This window comes from Oncorhynchus gorbuscha, linkage group LG03 (genome assembly GCF_021184085.1).
Source record: "Oncorhynchus gorbuscha isolate QuinsamMale2020 ecotype Even-year linkage group LG03, OgorEven_v1.0, whole genome shotgun sequence".
NCBI lineage: Eukaryota > Metazoa > Chordata > Actinopteri > Salmoniformes > Salmonidae > Oncorhynchus > Oncorhynchus gorbuscha.
In genome coordinates, this window is record NC_060175.1 from 81,450,907 (window position 1) to 81,473,944 (window position 23,038).

At 42.8% G+C, this 23,038-nt stretch overlaps 1 protein-coding gene across 2 annotated transcripts; it reads left to right on the forward strand.

The window, feature by feature from the left end:
* The first annotated feature begins 61 nt into the window (after positions 1-61).
* LOC124032024 (dnaJ homolog subfamily C member 11-like) lies at positions 62-10,578 on the forward strand. Of its 2 annotated transcripts, none has more exons than XM_046343979.1 (16): positions 62-194; positions 861-990; positions 1,165-1,238; positions 1,384-1,485; positions 1,576-1,704; positions 1,823-1,945; positions 2,102-2,175; positions 2,329-2,518; positions 2,632-2,717; positions 2,851-2,967; positions 8,541-8,696; positions 8,947-9,016; positions 9,197-9,254; positions 9,370-9,512; positions 9,809-9,939; positions 10,087-10,578. In XM_046343979.1, exons 1-15 carry the CDS (start codon positions 123-125, stop codon positions 9,908-9,910), a joined length of 1,626 nt encoding a protein of 541 aa, XP_046199935.1. In that variant the 5' UTR covers positions 62-122; the 3' UTR covers positions 9,911-9,939; positions 10,087-10,578. The 2 variants fall into 2 exon arrangements, with proteins under 2 accessions (XP_046199935.1, XP_046199936.1); XM_046343980.1 differs by lacking the exon at positions 62-194 and adding an exon at positions 220-779.
* Positions 10,579-23,038: the final 12,460 nt, after the last annotated feature.

Sequence of the window (23,038 nt, forward strand, 5' to 3'; positions counted from 1 at the left end):
TTGGACACTGTCAAAAATGTTTATAGACGCGCTTGATAAAGACATCCAGTCCACAAGGTGGCAACAACAGCGGAAGTTTTGCACAGAGACATAGCGGAAGTGGAGATGAAAGGTTGTAAAACATGGCGCCGGCCTTAGAAGACGATGAAATCGACAACAACGATTACTATTCTTTACTTAATGTCAGAAGAGAGGTAGTGCATGTTTGGATCCTGTTGGATGTGTTTTTGTGGATGTTTTGAGAAGTGTTTTCACAGTCGGTTTAATTAATTTGTTAAAGTTTTATGGGACAAATTGAAGCGGCTTCCCGTTTTGCTATCCATCTAAGCTAGCTAGCTAAGTCAGTTGACCCTCGCTTATCATTGATTTCGGACTGTTCTGTGGCTAGCCTAACTTCTATCAAATGTGGCTAGCCTAAGGCAATATTGATAGAATTTAAGAGGATGCGCCCTGATTCTACCTGCCACTGGCACCAGAAGCCAAACATCCCAACTCTCCACTAGAACCAAATCCAGTAACTATCAGGATGCCACTGTTCACGAGAGGTTTGGTTCTGAGTAGACTAGAAAATGGCCAGCTTTCAAATTGCTAGCAAGTTTGTTTCTGCCAAGCAAAGACTAGCTGCTTTGGCTTGTCACCCGTCATAGTCAGGCCTTAATTGCAACATCTAATTTTAGGTGTTGTCACTTTTAAACCTATTTGTAAAGATGTATATGTCTACTTGCAATGTCAAAGAAGCCAAGGCAACACTGCACTGAACTTAGTGACTTTGCATAACTGTAAGTGGAATCATATTAACTAACTAGTACTTTCTTACAAGTAAGTTGAAATTCTCACTTTTTGTTCTGTTTGTCCATTAGGCGACACAGGAGGAGCTGAAGGGATCATACAGGCGACTGTGCATGCTCTACCACCCAGACAAGCACAGAGACCCAGAATTAAAGAGGCAGGCAGAGCAGCTCTTTAACCTAGTGCATCAAGCTTATGAGGGTAAGATGAATCCTAGACTGGGACTTCATGTAATTTACCATCATGATTTTGATCTGTTTTAGCTGAACATTTAGCTCAACTTACCTATTATTTTCTCTGCTCAGGATTGTATGCAGGATTGTATTCATGTGTACCTTTCATTGAAACTGATCATTTGCATGTTTCTCGCTGTAGTCCTAAGTGACCCACAGTTACGAGCCATCTATGACATCTATGGCAAGAGAGGGCTGGATGTTGAAGGATGGGAGGTTAGTCCAGCAGTTTTTCATTGGCTTGTATTTATAACATACATAGGGTACTGTGGCAGGAAAAGTACTATATATTTTAATTGTCAAGGTAATGAGTGTCGCTGATCATCAGGCAGCAATGGCTCAAATGGTATACTGATTCCAGGTGATGGAGAGAAAAAGAACTCCAGTAGAGATCCGAGAGGAGTTTGAGCGTCTGCAGAGAGAGAGGGAGGAGAGACGGCTACAGCAGAGGACCAATCCCAAGGTTTGTGTGTATTGCTAATGTGTTTGTAACTATATGACTGAAATCCTGCTATTACATGATCAATTATTGATGTGACTGTGTCTCATTCAGGGGATGATCAGTGTGGGTGTAGATGCCACAGACCTCTTTGATCGCTATGAGGAGGATTACAAGGATTTGCCCGGAGGGGGCTTCCCACATGTTGAGATAAACAAGATGCACATATCACAATCCATAGAGGTAATAGAACATCTTGAAATGGGTTTGAAAATGGGGCAAAGTCACAGTGGGTAAAAGTATGGCTGATGGACCATCACATTGGATAATCAGTAGTATTGTTATTTGTTACCTACTGCAGGCCCCCCTCACCACCACAGACACGGCTGTTCTCTCTGGCTCCCTGTCAACCCACAACGGAAACGGAGGAGGAAACATTAACCTGGCATTACGGAGAGTCACCTCTGCTAAGGGATGGGGGGAGGTCAGGAACCACTTCATCATTTACAATTTCTACCTACATATCACTCACACACAATGCAAGCTAGTGCTTTCACATGCTCACACACCTACACATTTGTGTTTTATTTTACACTGAGTAGTCCAATGTGAGAGGTTATATATTTGTGTACCTACCCAGGTAGAGTTTGGGGCAGGAGACTCACACGGGCCCCTCTTAGGAATGAAGATATTCCGCAACCTCACTGCTCGCTGGTAAGTCAAGATTCCAGAACATTTGAAATCTGTAAAGCTGCATCAAATTGTGTTTGGGCTATAGTTGAATCAGAAAGGACATATGGTAGAATGAAAGTTGTTTTTCTCCAGGCTGAAGACATATACTGAATAATGACTGTTGTTTTTCTTCAGCTTTGTGACTGCTCAGTGTGGACTCCAGTTCTCATCCCGTGGCGTGCGGCCTGGTTGCACCACGGTGCTGGCTCGGCACCTGGACAAGAACACCATGGGTTACCTGCAATGGCGCTGGGGCACCCAGTCCTCCATGAACACCAGCATCGTCAGGGACACCAAGACCAGCCACTTCACCTTCGCCATGCAGGTCAGCACAGCATAAGATAATTATATACAGCAATTGTAGTATATTTTTTTCACCTTCTGTTGCGGATGTATTCTCTATTTCCTGTCCTAACTGTATTTGTTGGCCCTCTGCAGCTTGGGATCCCTCACTCCTTCATGATGATGAGCTACCAGTACAAGTTCCAGGACGATGAACAGACCAAAGTCAAGGGCTCAATCAAGTATGACAACTTCATGATACAATTTTTAAATTAAGGCCATTGAATCTTAGAACTGAAACCTTTATTATAAATCATCAGGTCAGGCCACTGACAACATGGGAAGACTTGCTGACTGTCTGTCATTGTCTTGTAGATCAGGCTTTTTTGGGACAGTGGTGGAGTACGGTGCGGAGAGGAAGATCAGTCGGCACAGTGTCCTGGGGGCAACTGTCAGTGTAGGAGTACCTCAGGGAGTCTCCCTCAAGATAAAGTAAGTATAGCTCAGTTTTCTTCTAGGTGTGCCAAAATGTTTGTTGCTATACTAATTAAATGTTTGGGAGCATAATTATTGTGCAACTTTTTATTTTTAGTGTACTCTCCCTTAAATAGCACCTCTATACAAAATGTTCCGTCAGCTTATGCCTTTTACTAGTAAGTTTTGGTGCAACAATCAAAAAGCATTCAGTCAGCAACAGTCCTGCGTGGGAAAACAGCTCATTGATGAGAGGTCGAAGGAGAAAGGCAAGAATCGTGCAAGCTAACTGGCGGGCCACAAACAGGCAAATGTGTTTTTGCAGTGGATGACCATCCCGGGTTCCACTCCTATCAGCTAAAAATAATAAAAGGTGACTCCAGTGGGCATGCGATCACCATCATTGGACAATTGAGGAGTGGAAAAACATTGCCTGGTTCGACGAATCCCGATTCCTGTCTAATAATCATGCTGTTTAATCAGCTTCTTGATATGTAACACCTGTCGGATGGATGGATTATCTTGGCAAATGACAAATGCTCACTTACAGGGATGTAAACAAATTTGTGCACAAGCTTTTTGTGCATATGGAAAATGTTTGGGATCTTTTATTTCAGCTCATGAAACATGGGACCAACACTTTACATTGCGTTTTATATTTTTGTTCAGTATAGTTAATCCACAATACTAACCTAAATGAGTTAAAAGAAGGAAGCCTGTACAGAATAAAAATGTTTCAAATCATACATCCTGTTTGCGAAACGGCACTAAAGTGAAACTGAAAAACATGGCAAAGAAATGTAACTTTATGTCCTGAATACAAAGCGTTACATTTCGGGCAAATCCAACATAACACATCACTGAGTACCATATTTTTAAGCATTGTGGTGGCTGCGTTGTGCTATGGGTATGATTGTCATTGGCAAGGACTAGGGAATCTTTTGGGGATAAACATAAATGGAATAGAGCTAGGCAAAGGCAAAATCCTTGGAGACAAAATGTACCTTTCAGGAGGAGAGAAACCTAAAACCCAAGGCCAACTATACACTGGAGTTGCTTACCAAGATGACATTGAATGTTCCTGAGTGGCCTAGTTAGAAATTTGACTTAAATCATCTTGAAAATCTGACAAGATATAAATGACTGTCTAGCAATTAACAACCAACTTGACAGAGCTTGAAGAATTTTAATGTGCTAATATTGTACAATCCAGGTGTGCAAAGCTTTTATATGGTGACCAGACCGGACGCGCCATGTGCGCGAGCGTTGCAAAATAAATGTACACGTTATTCAATCATTCCACCCACACTGCTCGCTAGCGTCTGCGTGGCCAGGTGCTAAATAGAACTTGGTTCTATTTGTGACACTCGACACGCTGCAAGTCCTGCCTCTCCCACCTTCTCATTGGTTTTTAGGAGCATATACCCACGTGGGTGATTGAAAGATGAACTGAGGTCCACACTTCAGTCAGTTGTGGTAATGCACCTTTTAAAGTTGGTGCCAGTCCAAAGAAGAAGAAGAAGCCTGAAGGGGGAGAAATGGGAGAGTTGGAGTATAAGGCAAAACTTCGGCTGTTTTGTTCCCATGGTAAAAACATTGTAAGACCGTAAAGTGAACCCGTGCACATGCGCAGTGTGTGCGCGAGAATGTTTTTTTATATACCAGGACAAATTAGCTAGCAATAGCAAGCTAGCTAGCTAAATTGCCATAAATGTTTCATGCTTTTCGACCAGTCCCCAAACTAATATAATTGGTCGAGAGTTCGTTTTGATATTTCAACCTGCATGTCCTGATCGCGTCTGGTGTGGGGGGGACAAAATCAACGCATGCAGACTTGCGGTCTGGTCATTATGTTAAGACTTACCGAGAAAGACTCACAGCTGTAAACAATCGCTGCCTAAGGTGATTCTAACATGTATTGACTCATTTACTTATGTAAATGAGATTTCTATATTTCAATACATTTGGAAAATGTTGGAAAATGTTGAAATACATAGTTTCACTTTGTCATTATGGGGTAATGTGTGTAGATGGGTGAGATTGTTTTTTTAAATTCCAGCTGTAACACAACAAAATGTGGAATAAGTCAAGGGCTATGAATACACTCTGAAGGCACTGTTTATACATTTGCAAAAAAGAATCTAGTGTGGGCCTTATGTTCTAAAAATAAGAGAGGAGGATGAGGCAAATAAAGCAATTATTATCCAATTCTGAAGACTGTAGACTTTGCTTCTCTCCAGCCCATGATTTATAACCTAACTCACTACAGCAAGACAGCATGTTCCTCATCAGTTGACTATCACTTTGCTCAGTCGTGCTATGTGCACAAAGCTGTTTCATGCTGAGGCTCCACCAGAAAGGAAAACGTAAAACATGTGCCTGCACTTGGCCTCTCTCCAGGCTTTCAACAACATTCGCTTTCATTATGATTCGTCCAGTTCATTATGATTCGTCCCCCAAAATAAACAAGGTAAATTGGTTGGCCAACCATCGTATGTCACAATATTTTATGAACAAAGGTTGACATCGCCCCGCCCTATTTACACACCTTCACTGCAGAACATTTTCTCATGAAATCATATGAATTTAGTTAGAGAAAAGGATTCCTGTAAGTTATGGATGAACCTGAAATGTGACATATCAATGAAGAATGTCATCTTTTTGGCTAACCGCATTGGAACATTCTAGTCTTTAGGACATGAACTGGCAGAAAAGGTTTAAGCAATGTATAGTGCCATTGTTTTCAGGAAGGTGCACCATGGCGATAGGGGGGACAGGAGTGAGACAAAGGGAGGGCTTCCAAATGTGTAGTTACTGCTGTTTGCACTCATTACTGGGAGGGAGGCGAAGTATTTTCTTGCTCGCCCTAAGTACTTAGGTAGAGTCAGCTAAATGATGTAGCAGCACCGCAGATATTGCGAAGAACGAGGTGCAAGACCTCGCTCTCGTGCAAGGGTTCACTTTACGCTCTTACAATGTGGTTACCACAGGAACAAAACAGCCAAAGTTTTGCCTCTTACTCCAACTCTCTTAGCTGTTGCGTAAATTGACCCACTATGCTGCTTACTTTGTGCATCCATGTCATATCGTTGACTCCAACTTTAAAACAAATTATTACAGTAGATAGTATAGAATACAGTATACACATATGAGATGAGTAATGGAAGATATGTAAACATTATTAAAGTGACATTAGAAGTGACTAGTGTTCCATTTATTAAAGTGGCCAATTATTAAGTCTGTATGTAGGCAGCAGCCTGAGCTTTGTATGCAGATTTGTAAACTGGATTGAAGTTTACCTGCATTAAAGTCTCCGGGCACTAGGGGCATCGCTTCTGCAAGGGTAGTTTTCTTGTTTGCTTATGGCCTTCTATAGTGAGGTCTAGTGCCAGTATCGTTTTTTTTGGTGGTAAATAGATGGCTGCGAATAATATAGATAGTGGTCTACAGCTTATCATACAGTGCTCTACCTCAGGCAAGCAATACCTCGAGACTTCTTTAATATTAGATATCGCGCACCAGCTGTTATTGACAAAGACACACAGCCCCGCCCCTTGTCTTACCAGACGTAGCTTCTCTGTCCTGCCGATGCATGGAAAATCCCGCCATTGTCGTTGTTTAACCACGACTCAGTGAAACATAAGATATTACAGTTTTGAATGTCCCGTTGGTAGGATAGTCTTGATAGTCTCGTATATCATCCATTTTGTTTGCCGATGATTGCACGTTGGCCAATAGAACGGATGGTAGTGGAGGTTTATTCACTCACCTACGAATTCTCAGAGGGCACCTTGACCTCCGCCCGCTTTTTCACTGACTTCACGCAAATGATGAATTTGGGCCCATTCGCGAGAAAGCACTATCCTTCGCGTCAGACTCTCGAAAGAAAAAATATTTGTCCAGTTCGAGGTGAATAATCACTGTTCTGATGTCCAGAAGTTATTTTCGGTCATAAGAGATGGTAGCAGAAACATAATGTACAAAATAATTTATTTTTTAAATAACAAACCATACGAAAAAACTAACAAAACAGCACATTGTTTAGGAGCCCGTAAAACGCCAGCCATCCCTCTGGCGCTATTCTAGTGGACTCTTCCTAGTGCTGGCTGCCTGGTCAAGCTGAGCAATCGTGTGAGAAGGGTCTTGGTCAGGGAGGTGACCGTGAACCCAATGGTCACTCTGACAGAGCTCCAGAGTTCCTCTATGGAGATGGGAGAGCCTTTAGTCCTTTTACGGTAGTGGCCAGACGGAAGCCACTCCTCAGTAAAAGACACATGACAGCCCACTTGGAGTTTTCCAAAAGACACCTAAAAGACTCTCAGACCATGAGAAACAAGATTCTATGGCCTGATGAACCCAAGATTGTACTCTTTTGCCTGAATGCCAAGCATCACATCTGGAGGAAACCAGGCATGCTCATCACCTGGCCGATATAATCCCTACAGTGAAGCATGGTGGCGGCAACATCATTCTTTGGGGATGTTTTCTGGTACTGGGAGACTAGTCAGGATTGAGGGAAAGATGATCTGAGCGAAGTACAGAGAGATCCTTGATGAAAACCTGCTCCAGAGCGCTCAGGACCTCAGACTGGGGCAAATGTTCACCTTTCAACAGGACAACGACTATAGGCACACAGCTAAGATAATGCAGGAGTGTCTTTGAGACAAGTCTCTGAATGTCCTTGAGTGGCCCAGCCAGAGTCTGAACTTGAACCCGATCAAACATCTCTGGAGAGCCCTGAAAATAGCTGTGCAACCTGACAGAGTTTGGGAGGATCTGCAGAGAAGAATGGGAGAATCTCCCCAAATACAGGTGTGCCAAGCTTGTCGCGTCATATCCAAGAAGACTCACGGTTGTAATCACTGCCAAAGGTACTTCAACAAAGTACTGAGTAAAAGGTCTGAATACTTAGGTAAATGTTGTATTTCAGTTTTTTATTTTGAATACATTTGCTAATAAAAGGCTGTGCGTAATGACATAGCCCAAATAAAAAACAGTGCTCTCTGTTTCCATCCCAACTCTGTTGATGGTTTTGGCACAAAATGTCTGCAATAAATAGCACGTGTCTACTCTGGTCTTGATACTTGCACTCTAGCCAAAAGTTTGCAGATCCAGTGAAGAGGGTAGATTATGGATAACAGCAAGATCATTTGCCAATTGGCAGCCATCATCATGTCACCAGCATACAAATGAAGACCCCCAATATTTATTGGAAAGGAGCATTAAGCTCATCACCATGCACTTTCAGCACCCTGTGATGTTCATTATTACTTATTTCGTATGTACCCTAAAACTCAACGTTTTTCCAAGTCGTAGTGGGGGGACCCCACAACACTGCTAACGGTGACTGCGGCAAGTTTACTGCCACATAGAAAAAAATATCACCAAATGCGCAAGAAAACATTTACACTGCCATTTGTTGTATGATCTATTTCACCAACCCAAAAAATATCCACACCTGTCAAGCGTATCTGGTTCTGTCGACATTTAGAGTTTACTGAAAGTTATACTTTTTTTATATTCAGGTATTTAACTCTCATAAAAATGTTTGGATCGAAAAGGGTTATTGTTGATGCATCTTATTTGTGCAGGCTGAACCGTGCCAGCCAGACATATTTCTTCCCCATCCATCTGACTGACCAGCTCCTGCCCAGTGCAGTGTTCTACGCCACGGTTGGACCACTCGTCTTCTACCTCGCTATCCATAGACTTATCATAAGGCCCTACGTGCATGCCCAGCAGGAACAGTAAGATTGCCCACTTATCTACAGTTAATGTTAGTCTGTGTCACTCTGACAGTATTTCAATTGCTCAAAATGCATACGTACTACTTTCTGTCAACCTACCTAAAACACATAATGGATAGTGTGTGATGGCCTTACAGCATCCTAGCTTGGCTTTACTAATAGAAGTAAGAAGTAAAAGTAAAAAAAATTGTGTGCAATGAAATCTTGTGAAGCTCTCCTAATTATTCCATTATTCCTCTCCACTGTATAGGGACCTAGAGAAGCACCGGGAGAGTTCAGCCTCGGACATTGCTAGGAAAAAGCAGGAGGCAGAATCTGCTGTGAGTGCATGATGTCTCCTTATAGACATACAGAAACAACTTCTCCTCATAGACGTACATAATGTATATTGGTGTCAAGCAAATACATTTCTTATACATGATTAAAACACTAGGACTGGATGCTCTATTGGTCTCCTTTTTTGTGTGAATTTTAGCAAATCTGACATTTCTCTTCTGAAGGTTTTGCTAATGCAGGAGTCTGTGCGCAGGATCATTGAAACTGAGGAATCCAGAATGGGTAAGTAAATGGGCTTCTGTCAGCACCAGAATGATCAGTATAAGAAAACATTAGAAAATATATCAAACTAGTTGATTGACTCAACATGCTGACAGGATGTTATGTCCTGGATCAGGTCTCATCATCCTCAACGCTTGGTATGGCAAGTTTGTGACCGACAACAGTCGGAGGCATGAGCGGGCAAAGGTCATTGATGTGTCTGTTCCACTGCAATGCTTGGTGAAGGACTCCAAGCTCATCCTCACTGAGGCTACAAAGGTATAAAGCTATAGTTATTGGACTAACTCTATCATAGCTCGGTTGCCCTGAATGTCTGAATAAAAAAATTCCCTCTTAAAAAAAAAACATGTTTTTGCATGACTGAATGCAAAATGTCAGTTGAGTAATGTGTTGGTTAACATTTTTCGGTATATGATACTGATCATGGTACTGCTAATGCTACTGCAATTGTGTGATTACAGAAACTCACCTTGAAACTATAAACCACCTTAGGTGTAGAAAGTAGTGTTAACAGGTCTGTGATGATGACAAATGTTATTGTGTTGTTCTCCCAGACTGGATTACCTGGGTTCTATGACCCCTGTGTGGGGGAGGAGAAGAGCCTGAAAGTCCTGTATCAGTTCCGGGGGGGTGATGCATCAAGTTCTCTCCCCTGATGGGGAAGCACTCAGGATACCAAAACAATGTAGGTAGCCTTATCAATGTGTCTGCTCAACTAAATCAGTTACATTTCTTAAAATACAGTGTATTTGTATTCAAGATTTGCAATTGAATGTGTTTCATAGATTTGTTCTTGGTTTTGTTATTTCTTTTCTTTTTTTACCTCATGTAGCTCACAGGATTGATGCTGACACATAGGAGCCTCTTTTCTGGACCAAAAGGGACACGACACAATGTTAAACGTTGACAATGGATGGACAGACGTGTATTGTAGAGACACGGAGTTACTCATTGTGCCCTAAAAAGTCATGCATATCCACCTTCATGTTGTCCATCTAATTATGCCGATGAGACATGTCAGAAATGTACTCCGCAGGGGTTGCCCTTTTGAATGAAATTCAGTCTAAAGTCTAAATTCACTCTAAAAATGGGATGGTCATAATCTTGCTTTCCTCAGCCTACAGTAGTCTATGGATCTTTAAAGTACTCTCCTTTCAGGTATGGCTTGTAATGTCTGACTCTGTACTGTACTAACACTGCAGTGCCTATGTGACCCTATTGAAGGTATGAATGCATCTCTGTATATGCCATATTATTAAAGTCTATTTTTCAAGCTGCAATAACTCATTTGGGAAATTGTGCTTGAAACAATATTTTGTCACAATTTCGTTTATTTTACTTTATTTTTAATTAAACAAACTAATGGGCTTTCTGAAATGTAAATAATGATACAAGAGTATAAGGATTATTGGCCTGCACATTTGTACAAAATAATCAAATATTTGTCAAAACATAAACCCAAAGATGATTGGAAGTGTGCCCCACCTTCTGCACTGTCAGGAGATCAATTGATAAGCCTATGACATTTGGAGGTCCAGTGCCTGACTGGTTAGTGAATAGTACAAGGCTGACTATCTCCCTTCTCATGCAGTATAAAATCACTCTTATAACATGACATACTGTACTTAGAAGTACCAGACCAGGTGTAGGGCTATAATCAGTTATGTCATTTGAGTGGGATATTGTTGACATTTTAGATCGAATTCACTGTAGTCACAAGTTTTAGGGTAACTTGACAGATGGTAATATATTAGAAAAAGTACACTACCGGTCAAAAGTTTCAGAACACCTATTAATTCATAGTTTTTTTTCTTTATTTTTACTATTTTCTACATTGGAGAATAATAGTGAAGCCCTCAACTATGAAATGACACACATGGAATCATGCAGTAACCAAAAAAGTGTTAAGCAAATCTAAATGTATTTGTTATTATTCAAATAGCCATCCTTTGCCTTGATGACAGCATTGCACACTTTTGTCATTCTCTCAGCCAGCTTCACCTGGAATGCTATTCCAATAGTCTTGAAGGAGATCCCACATACGCCGAGCACTTGCTGGCTTTTTTTCCTTCACTCTGCGGTCCGACACATCTCAAACCATCTCAATTGGGTTGAGGTCGGGGGATGGTGGAGGCCAGGTGATCTGATGCTGTACTCCATCACTCTCTTTCTTGGTAAAATAGCCCTTATACAGAACGGAGGTGCTTCTACACCTGCGTTGCTTGCCGTTTGGGGTTTGAGGCTGGGTTTCTGTACAGCACTTTGACATCAGCTGATGTAAGAAGGGCTTTATAAATACATTTGATTGATTGATTGTCCTGTTGAAAAACAAATTATAGTCCCGCAAAGCAGATGGGATGGCATATCGCTGCAGAATGCTGTGGTAGCCATGCTGGTTAAGTGTGCCTTGAATTCTAAGTAAATCACAGACCGTGTCACCAGCAAAGCACCATAACACCACCTCCTCCATGCTTTATGGTGGGAAATACACATGCGGAGATCATCCGTTCACCCACACCGCGTCTAACAAAGATAAGGCGGTTGGAACCAAAAATCTCAAATTTGGACTCAAATTTCCAACGTCCAATGCTTGTGTTTCTTAGCCCAAGCAAGTCTCTTATTGGTGTCCTTTAGTATTGGTTTCTTTGCAGAAATTTGACCATGAAGGCCTGATTCACACTGTCTCCTCTGAACAGTTGATGTTGAGATGTGTCTGTTACTTGAACTCTGTGAAGCATTTATTTGGGCTACAATTTCTGAGGCTGGTAACTCTAATGAACATATCCTCTGCAGCAGAGGTAACTCTGGGTCTTCCTTTCCTATGGCGGCCCTCATAAGAGCCAGTTTCATCATAACACTTGATGGTTTTTGCGACTGCATTTGAAGAAATTTTAAAAGTTATTGAAATTTTCCGGATTGACTGACCTGCATGTCTTAAGGTAATGAGGGGCTGTCGTTTCTCTTTGCTTATTTATTTGAGCTGTTCTTGCCATAATATGGACTTGATCTTTAACCAAATAGGGCTATCTTCTGTATACCAACCCTACCTTGTCACAACACAACTGATTGGCTCAAACGCATTAAGAAGGAAAGAAATTCCACAAATGAACTTATATTAAGGCACACCTGTTAATGAAAATCCACTCCAGGTGACTACCTGGAAGCTGGTTGAGAGAATGCCAAGAGTGTGCAAAGCTGTCATCAAAGCGTGGCTATTTGAAGAATCTAAAATATATTTTCACTTTTTTTCGTTACTATATGATTTCATGTGTTATTTCATAGTTTTGATGTCTTCACTATTATTCTACAATGTAGAAAAGAGTCAAAGTAAAGAACAACCTTTTGAATGAGTAGGTGTTTCAACTTTTCACCGGTAATGTACGTGTTCATTAAATGCCATTTATACAGTTGAAGTCGGAAGTTTATATACACTTATGATGGAGTCAATAAAACTCGTTCTTCAACCATTCCACAAATTTCTTGTTAACAAAATATCGTTTTGGCAAGTCGGTTCGGACATCTACTTTGTACATGACACAAGTCATTTTTACAACTGTTTACAGACATTATTGTACTTATAACTCAATGTCACAATTCCAGTGGGTCAGAAGTTTACATACACTAAGTTGACTGCCATTAAACAGTTTGGAAAATTCTAGAAAATGACATCATGGCTTTAGACACTTCTAATTTACATAATTTGACTCAATTGGAGGTGTACCTGTGGATCTATTTCAAGGCTTACCTTCAATCTCAGTGCTTGCTTGACATCATGGGAAAATTAAAAGAAATCAGCCAAGACCTCAGAAAATAATTGTAGACCACAAGTCTGGTTCATTCTTGGGAGCAATTTCCAAACGCCTGAAGGTACCATGTTCATCTGCACAAACAATAGTACGGAAATGTAAACACCATGGGGCCACGCAGCCGTCATACCGCTCAGGAAGGAGACTCCTAGTTCTGTCTCCTAGAGATGAACGTACTTTGGTGCGAAAAGTGCAAATCAATCACAGAACAACAGCAAAAGACCTTGTGAAGATGCTGGAGGAAACAGGTACAGAAGTAGGTAGGTACACTTCAACTATGACAGACAAAATGAGAAGAAGAAAAAATCCAGAAAATCACACTCGTTACCTGTATTAATGGCACCTGTTTGAACTTGTTATCAGTATAAAAGACACCTGTCCACAACCTCAAACAGTCACACTCCAAACTCCACTATGGCCAAGACCAAAGAGCTGTCAAAGGATACCAGAAACAAAATTGTAGACCTGCACCAGGCTGGGAAGACTGAATCTGCAAGGAAAGCAGCTTGGTTTGAAGAAATCAACTGTGGGAGCAATTAGGAAATGGATCCCTCGATCTGGGGCTCCAGGCAAGATCTCAACCCGTGGGGTCAAAAGGATCACAAGAACGGTGAGCAAAAACCCCAGAACCACACAGGGGGACCTAGTGAATGACCTGCAGAGAGCTGGGACCAAAGTAACAAAGCCTATCATCAGCAAGGGCATTGAAGATGAAACGTGGCTGGGTCTTTCAGCATGACAATGATCCCAAACACACCGCCCGGGCAACGAAGGAGTGGCTTCGTAAGAAGCATTTCAAGGTCCTGGAGTGGCCTAGCCAGTCTCCAGATCTCAACCCCATAGAAAATCTTTGGAGGGAGTTGAAAGTCCGTGTTGCCCAGCAACAGCCCCAAAATATCACTGCTCTAGAGGAGATCTGCATGGAGGAATGGGACAAAATACCTGCAACAGTGTATGAAAACCTTGTGAAGACTTACAGAAAACGTTTGACCTCTGTCATTGCCAACCATAATAAAGTATTGAGATAAACCTTTGTTATTGACCAACTTATTTTCCACCATAATTTGCAAATAAATAAATTAAAAATCCTACAATGTGATTTTCTGGATTTTTCTCATTTTGTCTGTCATAGTTGAAGTGTACCTATGATGAAAATTACAGGCCTCATCTTTTTAAGTAGGAGAACTTGCACAATTGGTGGCTGACTAAATACTTTTTTGCCCCACTATATATCCACAGTATAACGAGTCCTATATCGGCCACTCAGCAAGGAAGAAGCCACTGCTCCTAAACCGCCATAAAAAAGCCAGACTGCGGTTTGCAACTGCACATGGTGACAAAGATTGTACGTTTTGGAGAAATGTTCTCTTGTCTAATGAAACAAAAATAGAACTATTTGGCCATAATGACCATCGTTATGTTTGGAGGAAAAAGGGGAGGCCGAAGAACACTATCCCAACCGTGAAGCACTAGGGGTTGCAGCATCATGTTATGGGGGTGCTTTGCTTCCAGGAGGGACTGGTGCACTTCACAAAATAGATGGCATCATGAGAGAAGGAAAATTATGTGGATATATTGAAGCAACATCTCAAGACATCAGTCAGGAAGTTAATGCTTGGTCACAAATGGGTCTTCAAATGGGGTCAATGACCCCAATAATACTTCCAAAGTTGTGGCAAAATGGCTTAAGGACAACAAAGTCAAGGTATTGGTTTGGCCTTCACAAAGCCCTGACCTCAATCCTATAGAAAATTTGTGGGCAGAACTGAAAAAAACTTGTGCGAGCAAGGATGTCTACAAACCTGACTCAGTTACAGCAGCTCTGTCAGGAGGAATGGGCCAAAATTCACCCAGGTTATTGTGGGAAGTTTGTGGAAGGCTACCCAAAACATTTGACCCAAGTTAAACAATTTATAGCCAATGCTACCAAATACTAATTGAGTGTATGTAAACCTCTGACCCACTGGGCATGTGATGAATGAAATAAAAGCTTAAATAAATAATTCTCTCTACTATTATTCTGACATTTCACATTTTTAAAATAAAATGGTGATCCTAACTGACCTACGACAAGGAATTTGTACTAGGATTAAATGTCAGGAATTGTGAAAAACTGAGTTTAAATGTATTTGGCTAAGGTGTATGTAAACTTCTGACTTCAACTGTATATACAGTCGTGGCCAAAAGTTTTGACAATGACGCAAATTAATTTTCACAAAGTTTGCTGCCTCGGTTTGTATGATGGCAATTTGCATATACTCCAGAATGTTATGAAGAGTGATCAGATGAATTGCAATTAATTGCAAAGTCCCTCCTTGCCATGCAAATGAACTGAATCCCCAAAAACCATTTCCACTGCATTTCAGCCCTGCCACAAAAGGACCAGCTGACATGTCAGTGATTCTCTTGTTAACACAAGTGTGTGTCATGCAGGTGAATGAGGACCCAAAAGCGACTTAACAGAAACAGAGTTTATTCCAGTCTTTAACAAAAACGATAATCCTGGATACTATCACAGGTAAAGTCAAAACAGGAGAACTGAAACCCTCTAGTCAGTAGAGGGGAACAACAGGAGATGCGACCACAGACTGCAGGTCGCTTCGGGAAGACGCAGGCCGTAGCTGATATAGACACCTGCTCACACGCAGCATCTGAAGAAGGCAAAAACACGACAGGACGGAACAAGGACACAGTACAGCAAACATCAAACAAGGATCCGACAAGGACAGACGCAGAAAGCAGAGAGAGAAATAGGGACTTAATCAGAGGGCAAAATAGGGGACAGGTGTGAAAGAGTAAACGAGGTAGTTAGGAGAATGAGGAACAGCTGGGAGCAGGAACGAAACGATAGAGAGAGAGAGGGATAGAGAGAGAGGGATAGAGAGAGAGGGAAAGAAACCTAATAAGACCAGCAGGGGGAAACGAATAAAAGAGAAAGCACAGGGACAAGACATGACAATATATGACAAAACATGACAGTGTGAGTGTTCACAAGGACAAGGCTGGAGATCACTCTGTCATGCTGATTGAGTTTGAATAGACTGGAAGCTTCAAAAGGAGGATGGTGCTTGGAATCATTGTTCTTCATCTGTCAACCATGATTACCTGCAAGGAAACACGTGCCGTCATCATTGCTTTACACAAAAAGGGCTTCACAAGCAAGGATATTTCTGTCAGTAAGATTTCACCTAAATCAACCATTTATCGGATCATCAGGAACTTCAAGGAGAGTGGTTCAATTGTTGTGAAGAAGGCTTCAGCAAGGACAGTCTCCTAAAGTTGATTCAGCTGCAGGATCGGGGCACCACCAGTACAGAGCTTGCTCAGGAATGGCAGCAGGCAGGTGTGAGTGCATCTGCACGCACAGTGAGGCAAAGACATTTGGAGGGTGGCCTGGGGTCAAGAAGGGCAGCAAAAAAAACACTTCTCTCCAGGAAAAACATCAGGGACAGACTGATATTCTGCAAAAGGTACAGGGATTGGACTGCTGAGGGCTGAGGTAAAGTAATTTTCTCTGATGAATTTCCTTCTTGATTGTTTGGGGCATCTGGAAAAAAGCTTGTCCGGAGAAGACAAGGTGAGCGCTACCATCAGTCCTGTGTCATGCCAGCAGTAAAGCATCCTGAGACCATTCATGTGTGGGGATGCTTCTCAGCCAAGGGAGTGGACTCACTCACAATTTTGCCTAAGAATACAGCTATGAATAAAGAATGGTACCAACACATCCTCCGAGAGCAACTTCTCCCAACCATCCAGGAACAGTTTGGTGATAAACAATGCCTTTTCCATCATGATGGAGCACCTTGCAACAAGGCAAAAGTGATAACTAAGTGGCTCGGGGAACAAAACATTGATATTTTGGGTCCATGGCCAGGAAACTCCCCAGACCTTAAACCCATTGAGAACTTGTGGTCAATTCTCAAGAGGCGGGTGGACAAACGAAAACCCACAAATTCTGACAAACTCCAAGCATTGATTATGCAAGAATGGGCTGCCATCAGTCAGGATGTGGCCCAGAAGTTAATTGACAGCATGCCAGGCCGGATGGCAGAGGTCTTGTAAAAGAAGGGTCAACACTTCAAATATTGACTCTTTGCATCAACTTCATGTAATTGTCAATGAAAGCCTTTGACACTTATGAAATGCTTGTAATTATAGTAGTAACATTATTATAGTAACATTATAGTAACATCTGACAAAAATATCTAAAGACACTGACGCAGCACCAAACTTTGTGGAAATTAATATTTGTGTCATTCTCAAAACTTTTGGCCACAACTAGTCAAGTTTGGACACACGTACTCATTCCACGATTTTTCTTTATTTTTGCTATTTTCTACATTGTATAATAATAGTTTCGACATGAGAACTATGAAATACCACTGCTTTGCACACACTTGGCATTCTCTCAACCAGCTTCAAGAGGTAGTCATCTGGAATGCATTTTTTTTAAACAGGTGTGCCTTATTAAAAGTACATTTGTGGAATTTCTTCCTAATGCTTTTGAGCCAATCAGTTGTGTTGTGACAAGATAGGGTTGGTATACAGAAGATAGCCCTATTTGGTAAAAGTCCAAGTCCATATTATGGCAAGAACAGCTCAAATAAGCAAATAGAATTGACAGTCCCGCATTACTTTAAGACATGCAGGTCAGTCAATCCGGGAAAATTAAGAGCTTTGAACATTTCTTCAAATGCAGTCGCAAAAACCATCAAGCGCTAAGCGCTTTGATGAAACTGGCTCTCGTGAGGACCGCCACAGGAAAGGAAGACCCAGTTGTTACCTCTGCTGCAGAGGATAAGTTCATCAGAGTCACCAGCCTCAGAAATTGCAGCCCAACTAAATGCTTCACAGAGTTCAAGTAACAGACATCAACTGTTCAGAGGTGACAGTGTGAATCAGGCCTTCATGGTCAATTACTGCAAATAAACCATTACTAAAGGACAACAATAATAACAAGAGACTTGCTTAGGCCAAGAAACACGAGCAATGGACATTAGACCGGTGGAAATCTGTCCTTTGGTCTGATGAGTCCAAATTTGAGATTTTTGGTTCCAACCATTGTGTCTTTGTGAGACGGAGAGTAGGTGAATGGAAGATCTCCGCATGTGGGGTTCCCACCATGAAGCATGGAGGAGGAGGTGTGATGGTGCTTTGCTGGTGACACTGTCTGTGATTTATTTAGAATTCAAGGCACACTTAACCAGCATGGCTACCATAGCATTCTGCAGCAATACGCCATCCCATATGGTCATTGTTTTTCAACAGGACAGTGACCCAGCACACCTTCAGGCTGTGTAAGAGCTTTTTGACCAAGAAGGAGAGTGATGGAGTGCTGCATCAGATGACCTGGCATCCACAATCACCTGACCTCAACCCAATTGAGATGGTTTGGGATGAGTTGGACCGCAGAGTGAAGGAAAAGCAACCAACAAGTGCCCAGCAAATGTGGGAACTCCTTCAAGGCTGCTGGAAAAGCATTCCAGGTGAAGCTGGTTGCTAGAATACCAAGAGTGTGCAAAGCTGTCATCAAGGCAAAGGGTGGCTACTTTGAAGAATATAAAATATATTTAAATATATTTAGATTTGTTTAATGCTTTTTTGGTTATTACATGGTTACTACATCATTCCATATGTTATTTCATAGTTTTAATGTCTTCACTATTATTCTACAATGTAGAAAATGGTCAAGTAAAGAAAAGGCCTTGAATGAGCAGGTGTGTCCAAACATTTGACTTGTACTGTGTGTGTGTCTATATCTTTGAAAAAAAATCAGGTCAAGTTTTAAATGCCTGCATGCGCAGGGTTTTTGGAAAAAGTGGACCCTTGCCAATTGGCTGATCTCTTTGTAGTTTCAGGGTGGGTCAAAACAGAGTTTTCGGTGAGGGTAACCAGAAGTGGTCTTGTGATCATTGTTTCTGCTGGTCAGAGGGAGAAGGCGCTCCGCTTTAAACTAATGTGAATTATTTTGCTCTCATGAAAAGGGCGCCACTGTGAGTCTTTGCTCAACAATGTGATGATAGGATATACAGTATAAGTTATCCTGTGCAAGCTTTTGTGTCGAATACATTACGTTGTTAGAGTTGTCAAGCCTATGGGCATGTGGCAGCAGTTTGTAGGAGGGAGGTTCCTAGGTGTGAGAAGTATGCAGAAGGGCATGAGACTAAGGAATGTGTAGCATTGGGGAAAGTAGGGGTAGGTGTTAATTGTAGGGGTGCCCATGGGGCTGGGGATCAGAAATGTCCCGTGCGAGAGAGGTAGGTTGAGGTTTCCAGGATTGAGGCAGCGAAGAAAGTAGAAGAAGATGAGACAAGGAGGAGGGATCTTGAGAGGAGGGGTGTGAGTAGTAGATTTGTACCAGTACAGAGGGATAGGCCAACAGGTGATATCTTTCAGTAAGATTGGATTTTTAACTGTACTGCAGGAACGTAAGTCGCAGAAAATTGAGGTTGTGGTGACAGCTGCAGAGAGGTATTAGGGTGTGCGAGACTTGACATCAGAAGAGTTACAGGGTGTGTTAGGTGGTGGTGTCCCATCCTTTCCAGTTGTGTGCCTGAGGTAGGAATAAATAGATTTAAATAGTGGAGTAGAATGGTGCACTTTTTTTCATATATACTTTTTGGGGGGGGTAGTGTTAGATGGTAGGGTATTGTATTTTTATTTTTTAAGTATAGTATAAGGGAGTTGTACCCCAGTCTAGTAGGTGGTGGATGTGAAACATTTATTGGATGCCAATCACCATTAAACCTCATTGAAGAAGAAGAATGCTGGTGACAAAACTATTTATTTTTATTAAGAACAAATCAATACAAAAAGTACATGGGGAACACAAGTGTATATATAAAGAATATACAACGGACATTTGGGCTAGGGGGTATAATATCACATTACACAAGAATCTTAAGGGACATACACAGAATTCAAACAGCTTTTTTTGTTGGTAGAGTATTTACTTGTCTTAAAATATAGTTACATTTCTTTTTGCAAGGTAATAAAATGTGGTGTTTTGATGGTAAATTGACATTTGTGAATATGAAATTTGGCCAAAATATTGAACGGAATCTATAGTCCCTGTAACGTGTCTGGGTTACCCCGTTGGACAGCGGCGCTACTTTATGGCAGCATTCCAAACACATAACAGACACACCCTCTCCCCTCAGCCCCCAACTGATGAGGTATCATGACGTCTGACGAATTTTCACTTGCAGGGCGAGGGAGCAAGGAAGGAATCCATTAGCCCGTTGATTAATGATGGGAAATTATTTGCCCCTGTATTTGCTAAGAGGCTGAAACAAGGCTTGCATCATATAATTGATGAAGAACAATCTGGTTTTATGCATGTCGACACATTAGTAATAACATCAGGTTGATCTTAGATATGATTGACGATAATGACCTCATCCTTGATGATAGTTTTCTTATGTTTGTTGATTTTTATAAAGCTTTTGACACTGTAGAACAGTTATAGAACAGGGCTCCGGGCAGCCGTGCGGAAATGGAGGAAAACTCGCCTCCCTGCGGACCTGGCATCCTTTCGCTCCCTCCTCTCTACATTTTCCTCTTCTGTCTCTGCTGCTAAAGCCACTTTCTACCACTCTAAATTCCAAGCTTCTGCCTCTAACCCTAGGAAGCTCTTTGCCACCTTCTCCTCCCTCCTGAATCCTCCTCCCCCCCTCCTCCCTCTCTGCAGATGACTTTGTCAACCATTTTGAAAAGAAGGTCGACGACATCCGATCCTCGTTTGCCAAGTCAAACGACACCGCTGGTTCTGCTCACACTGCCCTACCCTGTGCTCTGACCTCTTTCTCCCCTCTCTCTCCAGATGAAATCTCGCGTCTTGTGACGGCCGGCCGCCCAACAACCTGCCCGCTTGACCCTATCCCCTCCTCTCTTCTCCAGACCATTTCCGGAGACCTTCTCCCTTACCTCACCTCGCTCATCAACTCATCCCTGACCGCTGGCTACGTCCCTTCCGTCTTCAAGAGAGCGAGAGTTGCACCCCTTCTGAAAAAACCTACACTCGATCCCTCCGATGTCAACAACTACAGACCAGTATCCCTTCTTTCTTTTCTCTCCAAAACTCTTGAACGTGCTGTCCTTGGCCAGCTCTCCCACTATCTCTCTCAGAATGACCTTCTTGATCCAAATCAGTCAGGTTTCAAGACTAGTCATTCAACTGAGACTGCTCTTCTCTGTATCACGGAGGCGCTCCGCACCGCTAAAGCTAACTCTCTCTCCTCTGCTCTCATCCTTCTAGACCTATCGGCTGCCTTCGATACTGTGAACCATCAGATCCTCCTCTCCACCCTCTCCGAGTTGGGCATCTCCGGCGCGGCCCACGCTTGGATTGCGTCCTACCTGACAGGTCGCTCCTACCAGGTGGCGGGGCGAGAATCTGTCTCCTCACCACGCGCTCTCACCACTGGTGTCCACCAGGGCTCTGTTCTAGGCCCTCTCCTATTCTCGCTATAGACCAAGTCACTTGGCTCTGTCATAACCTCACATGGTCTCTCCTATCATTGCTATGCAGACGACACACAATTAATCTTCTCCTTTCCCCCTTCTGATGACCAGGTGGCGAATCGCATCTCTGCATGTCTGGCAGACATATCAGTGTGGATGACGGATCACCACCTCAAGCTGAACCTCGGCAAGACGGAGCTGCTCTTCCTCCCGGGGAAGGACTGCCCATTCCATGATCTCGCCATCACGGTTGACAACTCCATTGTGTCCTTCTCCCAGAGCGCTAAGAACCTTGGCGTGATCCTGGACAACACCCTGTCGTTCTCAACTAACATCAAGGCGGTGGCCCGTTCCTGTAGGTTCATGCTCTACAACATCCGCAGAGTACGACCCTGCCTCACACAGGAAGCGGCGCAGGTCCTAATCCAGGCACTTGTCATCTCCCGTCTGGATTACTGCAACTCGCTGTTGGCTGGGCTCCCTGCCTGTGCCATTAAACCCCTTCAACTCATCCAGAACGCCGCAGCCCGTCTGGTGTTCAACCTTCCCAAGTTCTCTCACATCACCCCGCTCCTCCGTTCTCTCCACTGGCTTCCAGTTGAAGCTCGCATCCGCTACAAGACCATGGTGCTTGCCTACGGAGCTGTGAGGGGAACGGCACCTCAGTACCTCCAGGCTCTGATCAGGCCCTACACCCAAACAATGGCACTGCGTTCATCCACCTCTGGCCTGCTCGCCTCCCTACCACTGAGGAAGTACGGTTCCCGCTCAGCCCAGTCAAAACTGTTCGCTGCTCTGGCCCCCCAATGGTGGAACAAACTCCCTCACGACGCCAGGACAGAGGAGTCAATCACCACCTTCCGGAGACACCTGAAACCCCACCTCTTTAAGGAATACCTAGGATAGGATAAAGTAATCCTTCTCACCCCCCCCCCCTTTAAGATTTAGATGCACTATTGTAAAGTGACTGTTCCACTGGATGTCATAAGGTGAATGCACCAATTTGTAAGTCGCTCTGGATAAGAGCGTCTGCTAAATGACTTAAATGTAAATGTTATATCTATATAAAAAAAAAATATAACATTTAACATCTTGGAGTACTTCTCCTGTCCTATTCGGTGTCCTGTGTGAATCTAAGTGTGCGTTCTCTAATTCTCTCCTTCTCTCTTTCTTTCTCTCTCTCGGAGAACCTGAGCCCTAGGACCATGCCCCAGGACTACCTGACAGGATGACTCTTTGCTGTCCCCAGACCATGCCCCAGGACTACCTGACATGATGACTCCTTGCTGTCCCCAGTCCACCTGGCCATGCTGCTGCTCCAGTTTCAACTGTTCTGCCTTACTATTATTCGACCATGCTGGTCATTTATGAACATTTAACATCTTGGCCATGTTCTGTTATAATCTCCACCCGGCACAGCCAGAAGAGGACTGGCCACCCCACATATGCTCTCTCTAATTCTCTCTTTCTTTCTCTCTCTCGAGAACCTGAGCCCTAGGACCGTGCCCCAGGACT